This window comes from Cannabis sativa, unplaced genomic scaffold, assembly GCF_029168945.1.
Source record: "Cannabis sativa cultivar Pink pepper isolate KNU-18-1 unplaced genomic scaffold, ASM2916894v1 Contig3, whole genome shotgun sequence".
Classification (NCBI taxonomy): domain Eukaryota; kingdom Viridiplantae; phylum Streptophyta; class Magnoliopsida; order Rosales; family Cannabaceae; genus Cannabis; species Cannabis sativa.
In genome coordinates this window covers 1,686,737-1,694,554 of record NW_026870039.1, presented here as the reverse complement: position 1 = coordinate 1,694,554, position 7,818 = coordinate 1,686,737, and the positions used below count along the sequence as shown (strand labels likewise).

Below are 7,818 nucleotides of genomic sequence, written 5' to 3'. Positions count from 1 at the left end.
TAGTGACATGCACAATTAGACTCTAAATGTTCAGTGTTAGTCTCTTGCAATGTGTGTCACTAAAAATATAGAGTGTCACTAAAGATTAATTTTTTTTTTATTTTTTATTAATTTGAAAAATTGAGACCTATAGTGACACACCAAGCACGTGTGGGTAAATGTACCCTGACACACCTGGCGCGTCACTATATCAATACTCTAATTTCTTTTTAGAAAAAATACAGCTGTAATTTAAAATAAATAAAAAAATACAAAAATTATCAAATCCCAACTAAAATACAATTTATATAATTATCAACTCTCTCTCTCTCTCTCTCTCTCTCTCTCTCTCTCTCTCTCTCTCTCTCTCTCTCTCTCTCTCTCTCTTTCTTCTCAAACAAAAACCCTAACAGCCCTTATCTCTTTCCCCTCTCTCTCTTATACACAAAAGAAAACCCTAAACTTTCTAACAGCCAACAGCCGCACTCTCATCTCAGCATCTCTGTTTTTGCACCGGAGCCACGACCTTGACCTCTCACCCTCTCTCTATTTTCTCAACGGAGCCAGGACCCCGACCTTCTCTCTCGCTCGACTTCTCACCATCTCTCTATTTTTGCACCGAAGCCATAGATCCATTTGCCTCCATTCCAAGAACCCAAAACACCCACCACGCAATGCCCTGACCTTCTCTTTCGCTCATCTCTCTCTCTCTCTCTCTCATTTTTTTTCAGTTTGACGGGCTACCTCCGTCATCGTGAACCCAAATAGGGAGGCGCCGCTCCCAGACGTGGTTCTGCCGCCGAACGGGGAAGTTGGAAAAATATGGTAGTGTAATTCTTTGAAAATTAGGATATTTTTGGTTGAGTTCACCTTCGTTGATGGTGTGTTAGTGGTTTTGTAGGTTCTTGGGGCTTTATGTGTTTTGCAAGAAGCAGGAAAAACCGAACTAGTTCTTCAAATTGGTGAAAGTTTGCTTAGAGAGAGGCTGCCAAAGTCGTTCAAACAAGATGTAGTTTTGGCTATGGCACTTGCTTATGTTGATTTGTCTAAGGACGCTATGGCACTGTCCCCTCCCAATTTCATTCGGGGTTGCGAAGTGCTTGAAAGGGCTTTGAAGCTCTTGCAGGTTAGAATTGTATCTTAACCTTTTGGAATTTGATAAAGTTTTTAGAATAGTGAGAGATGTAAAGGAAAAACAATTGAGATTGTGCAACTTTGGAAGTTTATTTACCATCATAGATTATTTGGAAGTTTATCGCTTTGAATATTTTACATGCTTGATAAATATCCAAAATGTGTAGGAAGAAGGGGCTGGTAGCCTTGCGCCGGATCTACAATCACAAATTGATGAAACATTAGAAGAGATAACCCCTCGTTGTGTTTTAGAGCTTCTAGCTTTACCCCTGAATGATGAAAACCGATCAAGAAGAGTTGGGAAGTTGGAAAGAGTGCCGATTCAATGATTGTGAAATATAAACAAGTAAAAGAAATTGTTATATATTTTATTTCATTTTATATTGATCTGAATGTGAAGAGTTTTGTTAATTTAAATAAGTATTTTTCTGTTTTATGTTTCTGTGTGTGTATGCAGGTGGATAAAAGAAATTGTTATATATTTTATTTAATTTTATACTGATCTGAATGTGAAGAGTTTTGTCAATTAAATTAGTATTCATTCTCTGTTCTATGTTTCTATGTGTATATGCAGGTGGATGAAAAAAGTTTGGGGTGATTTAGACCTTCAACGAGGCTTCGCATTTATTGGGGATTTAGAGCTAGGCTCGTGTTCAATCTAGACTATTCATGTTTAGAAATGTATTTTGTAACTAGGTTTAATGAGTTGTAACTTTTATTTTATTTCTTATTTTCTGGGTTTGAAGTGTTGATATATGTGTTATTTTGGTTGGATTCATACTGTACATTTGGATTGTTTGTATGAAAAAATATTAGTATTGGTAGAAAAATTGTTTATTTGTAAACTCTGGTGATTTTGGCAAAATAATTAATACAAAATATTGTTTACTTAATTAAAATTATTATTGTTATATATAATTGTATTTATATATAATTAATATAAATTATTATTTATAATATATAAAATTTGTATTAAAATAATTAAATATTATTTTTTGTAAAAAAATATTTAATATAGTGGCATTTTTTGTGTGTCACTATATCTCTAAAAATATTAATAATAATAATAAAAAAAGGATATAGGGACACTTCATCTGTGTGGCTGTTACTGCCTATAGTGATGCGCAAAAAATGAATGTAAAAGGGTTCAGTGACACGTGTGAAATGTCACTAAAAATTGTCTTTCCAGTCACCCTCATTAGTGACGCGCGTTGAAGTGTCACTATATAGATTTAGAGTTACTCAATGTGTGTCACTGAAACCCAATTTTCTAGTAGTGTTATTTTAATTTTAATTTTATTAATTAAAAATGAAAAAGACAAATATACCCTTTAAAAATCTATAAACAAATTTAAGCATTCTGATTACTTTTCCTAGTTATGTAAACAAAATACTATAATTCTGATTTTCTTTTTGGATAATTTAGTAAACAGCATAATAAAATATTATTTCCGATTATTTTCTATTTTAAACCGATTCATTTCTCTCATTAATTATTCTAATTCTAATTACAGTTTTGTAAACGCGCTATAAGAATTTTGCCACTAAAAAAGGTAAGTAAAGTGTATGAAAAACCAAATATGGAGGGATTTAGCCTCAAATTTCTCTCTCTCTTTTTTTTTTTTTTTTGTAATTTTCGATTGTTCATATTAAACAAGTTAACATAGAAAATAATTAATTTAATGAAGAGACTAAAATGGTAATTCTGAGAATAGTTTTTTTACATATTCCGTGTGAATTTATTGAATTTCGTATTATATTTTCATGTATCATCAGTGGCGATTTTTCCCAACAATCGAGTTTTATGTGCTGTATTGATTATGGAGCTATCCCCATTTTCCATATCATATTCTAGAGTTGGTACTTATGGCTTGATTGGGGTTCCCAGTTGTAAGCGATGGAAACTTCTTTTAGAGAGAAAATATCTCTCTTATTTTCATTATATTCAGCCGAAAAATAGCTGCTGAGATTGAAATGAATATATGTGTAAGGTTGTACATGATAAGTGTGTATATATATAGAGTAAAATAGAAGCCCATTGGGCCACTATTGGGCCAAAACAAATAAAACAATTCTAATAACTGATTACTTGAAAGATGCCTTCGTGGTGGGGCAAGTCGTCAGCCAAAAATATATATATATAAATTCTACCGCTCCCTTAAAATAGATACATTGATGCACCTTTATTTATTTTAGTATCCGAAATAATTTTTTAGTCAAATTTTTTCTTATGATCATGTACGTTATAATTATTTAAGACATCCTGCAAAATTTTAAGAAATTTAAAAAAGTTTAACACTCCAAAAACTACGTTCAAACAGTGTATTGCACGCGTGACTATTTTATTTTATACGCGTGTAAAATAGACTGTTTGAACATTATTTTCTATATTGTAAATTATTCGAAATTTCTCAAAATTTTGTAGGTTATCTTAAATAGTTATAACGTACATGAATATGAAAAAAAAAATTAGACTAAATTTTTTTTCTCGAGGTCGAAACAAGTTAATAGTGTATCAGTACATCCCTTTTAAGAGAGTGCATTGTAAAATCACCCTATATTTATATTATATTTTTTTTTGGGTGCAGTTTATTTTTTTCATTTTTTGAGATGACAGTTTATTTATTTTATTTGAAGTTTAAACTACTTAAAAAAATTATAAATTAATTCAATAAAGCCCAAAACTGTTAAAAATAATAATAAAAAAAAGATTGTATTTTTAAAAGGGAAATTATAGTAAATGGCCCCAAATCATAGGAGTATGTTAGTTTATGTTCTCTTTTAAAAAAAATATAGCAAATGGCCCTAAATCATAAGACTATATTAGTAAATGTCCTTATATCAATTTTTTATTTTTATTTTTTTAGAATTAGAAGCAAATTATTTAAACATTATGGTATATCTATATTAGTTTTGTTAAAATCTTTTTTATTTTAAAGTTATGTCAATTTTTTTAATTTTTTATGAGTTGTTTTAGGTTGTTGGTATACAGATTTTGTTGTACGGTATATTTCTATTTTGTTGTATGGTATATTATTATTCTTAGATGATACTTATTTTTTATTATAATATGTATAATAGTGGTATATAATTTTATTAGCATAATAAAAATATTTTAATGTATGTATATAATTTTATTGACATGCTACATATATTTAATTATTATTTTTATATTTTTTGATTGTATGATTATTTATTTTAAATAATATTTAATTAGTTTTTATTTTACTATATACAATGGTCATGGTATATATATTTTAATTGTGGTATATAATTTGGTTAGTGTAGTATATATATATATATATGTATTAGTAATCTATATTTTTTTATTATTATTTTTTGTATATATGTTTTCTGTATGCTATATGTATTTTTTGTTATACGGTATATAATTTTTTAAATAATATTTAAGTTTTATTTTCTATTGTACTTTTGTTGACATGATATATAATTTTATTAGCATCCTATATATTTTTATTTTTATTTGTTGTTATTATTATATATATTTTTATTGTAAGGTATATATTTTATGTTATATGGTATATAAGTTTTATTGTATAGTATATTATTTTATTTTAGATAATGTACGTTTAGTTTTTATTTTAGTATACATAAAGGTGATATATAATTTTGTTAATATGATATATATAATTTTTTTTAATAATATTACATTATTTTGTTTTATTTTTTATTGTAGGTATATACGTTTTATTGTATGATATATGATTTTTGTTGTCTATAATATATTATTTATATTTAATATGATATTTAGTTTCTATTTTATTGTATATAAATTTTTTTGTATGTATTCATATTTTAATGGTGATATATATAATTTTGTTAGCATGATATATATATTTTTTGAGTATTAATTTAGTATTGTTATAATTTCTTTGTGGTATATAATTTTATTACTACGGTATATTAATTTTCTGTACTACGATATATCTAATACTGCTGTATATATTTAAATGATCTAATATATTTATTTATTTTTGTTACAATATAATAATATGCAATTAAAATTATGTAACTTAATTTTGTTATTATATATATATTTTTTAAAAAAAATATGTGATAAATCTATTTTTATAATTTTTATTAGCTAATTTATTAGATTTGGCCATTTTCTTAATTTTTTTAAAAAGTGAACATTTACTAACTTAGTTACCAAATTTAGGGCCATTTTGCATCTCAACCCTTTTTAAAAATCAAATAATTTTATTTGGGCCCAAAAATGAATCATCCGAACTTAGCCTAATAAAATCCGAACCCGACCACATTAAACCCGCCAAATCCAACTCGAAACCCGCCATACTCGACCACCCGAAAATTAAGTTTGGTTACACATTTCAAACACCCGAAATCTGAAAACCCGAACCCGACCACCCGACACGTGTGCAACCCTAGATTTAGCCTCAAATTTCTCTTTTTTTTTTTTTTTTTTTTTTTTTTTTTTGTGTAATTTTCAATTGCTCATATTAAACAAGTTAACATAGAAAATAATTAATTTAATGAACAGACTAAAATGTTAAAATGTTAATCCTGAAAATAATTTTTTTACATATTCCGTGAGAATTTCGTATTATATTTTCTATGTATCATCAGTTTTGTCGCTTATACTTGGAGATCTGTTGTTAGCAAAGAGAATTAAGAAAGACGCGACTCAACTGAACTGCCTGCATTTTGCTTTTGAACTTTCTTCTTTTTCATCATTTCCCTCAACTCCATTGCACTATTCCAAGCCCCTTTTTCCCCATAAATCTTCATAAGCACCGAGTAAACCACAGGGTGCTCATTTTTCAGTTTATTAATCCCCTCAGCAGCAAACTCACCAAGTTCCAAACTTGAATGCAAGCCACAAGCTGCAAGCAATGCACTCCAAACAACAATATCAGGCTTAAGGGGCATTCCCTTGATCAATTCCACTGCTTCCTCAAGATGACCTGCTCTTCCATATAGGTCCACCATACAAGCATAATGCTCTCCCCTGGCTTGGACTCCATACTCGGTCACCATTGCATTGAACTGCTCCTCACCTTCCTGGATCAATCCACCACGAGCGCAAGCTGATAATATGCTTACGAAAGTTACTTCATCTGGCATGATCCCACTCTTTGTCATTCTCTTGAACTCATCCAACGCCCTTTTTGCAAGTCCATGTCTTGCGTAGCCTCCTATCATTGTGTTCCATGAAACCATGTTCTTATTCGACATGGACTCAAAAACAGAGAATGCAGCATCAATGTCGCCACATTTTGCATACATATCAACAAGTGAGCTCAACAAGACAATGTCATCTGGTATGCCGGATTTCAAGACACCTGAGTGAACTTGCTGGCCAGTGAGAAGTGAACAGCAGCCTACACACGCATCAAGCAGGCTCGAAAACGTGAAATGGTTAGGCGGAATGCCTGACTTCAGCATCATGGGGAAGAGCCTCAATGCCTCAATAAACCGCTGGCTTTGCACATACCCGCTAATCATAGCAGTCCAGGAGACCACATTCTTTTGGTTAATTTTGTTGAAAACCCAGCGAGCCTTATTGATCATTTTATTGTCAATATACCCGTTCATCAAACTTGTCCAAGAAACAATATTCCTCTCTGGCATGACATCGAAAACTCTCTGAGCCTCCCTTATAAAACCAATTTTCATGTAACCTGAAACCAACGCATTCCAAGAAGAAATATCCTTGTCCAAAACCTCATCAAACACTCTGCTCAAAGCAAATGGATCCCCAACATCAGCATAACCTCTCATCAATGCTGAACCAACAAACAAACTTGGGTTGAGCCCAACTCGAACTACAAACGAGTGAATCTGGGGTACCAAAAGGTTGAGCTCAGTGTTAAACACCGCGCTGAGAACCAAGGAGATGGTATACTCGTTGGGGCTGAAACTAGTTCTTATCATTTGTAAGAAATAACCATAAACGCCATGTGGGTTTTTAGTGTTCCTTAAACCCAATAACATGGTGTTCCACGATACAACATCTCTAAGGGGCATTTGATCAAACAGCTTCTGGGCATGTCGCAATCGGTCATTTTTAACGTACAAGGCGATTATTATGTTGTAGGAGACGATATTTCGGGATGTGGGGTTAAGCTCAAAGAGTACAGTCGCATCTTTTATGGAGTTGTTGTGAAGATGAGTGGTGAGCATGTGATTGAGACTGATCATTGAAGAGGTACAAAGATGGCGGTTGGTAGTTAGGAAGTGCAAGACTCTGCTTAACTTCCTCATTTTTCATTGAAAAAAACGTATATATCAGTCTATGGCTAAGATGTCTTATTTATATTAATGATGCTATATCACTTCATCTTTATGTATGTTTTCATTTCATTATTATTATTCTGAAAAAGGGCACTTGTAATAAAGTTACCTAAATTGAAATTAACGGATAATAATAGTTATGAAGAAGTAAGATAGCGAATTGTACAGGGTGTTCATTTAGCTTTAGCCCATGTGAAAAAAACTAAAAAAGTATATAAAAAATTGTAGTGGTTCGTTATGTTTCTTATTAATTTTTTTAAAAATGAAAATAATATGGTTTATTAGTTAAAACTTAAGAGGTGATCAAAGCTTGTAATGGACGTCGGACTAAAAAAAAAAGCTTGTTAAGGACTTATTTTAGGATGGTGTTGGCAAATTCAAGGCCTAGCTAAAAGAAAATTGTACAGATTATGAACTTGTTACTTTTCC

General features: G+C 30.6%; 2 protein-coding genes across 2 annotated transcripts; one reads left to right on the top strand and one right to left on the bottom strand.

Moving 5' to 3' along the window:
- Window positions 1-360: 360 nt before the first annotated feature.
- LOC115724033 (protein ACCUMULATION AND REPLICATION OF CHLOROPLASTS 6, chloroplastic-like) lies at window positions 361-2,464 on the top strand. The gene is made up of 4 exons (XM_061107816.1): window positions 361-804; window positions 881-1,105; window positions 1,281-1,459; window positions 1,688-2,464. Exons 1-3 carry the CDS (start codon window positions 802-804, stop codon window positions 1,440-1,442), a joined length of 390 nt encoding a protein of 129 aa, XP_060963799.1. The 5' UTR covers window positions 361-801; the 3' UTR covers window positions 1,443-1,459; window positions 1,688-2,464.
- A 3,145-nt stretch (window positions 2,465-5,609) lies between these two features.
- LOC115704333 (pentatricopeptide repeat-containing protein At4g02750) lies at window positions 5,610-7,735 on the bottom strand. The gene has a single exon (XM_030631546.2). The coding sequence runs from the start codon at window positions 7,357-7,359 to the stop codon at window positions 5,764-5,766; it is 1,596 nt and encodes a 531-aa protein (XP_030487406.2). The 5' UTR covers window positions 7,360-7,735; the 3' UTR covers window positions 5,610-5,763.
- Window positions 7,736-7,818: the final 83 nt, after the last annotated feature.

Bases quoted from the DNA above. Each gene is read 5' to 3' on its own strand.
- LOC115704333 (XM_030631546.2), bottom strand. From the start codon at position 7,359: ATGAGGAAGTTAAGCAGAGTCTTGCACTTCCTAACTACCAACCGCCAT.
- LOC115724033 (XM_061107816.1), top strand. The intron at 1,106-1,280 runs GTTAGAATTGTA...CAAAATGTGTAG, and splicing joins GGGCTTTGAAGCTCTTGCAG to GAAGAAGGGGCTGGTAGCCT.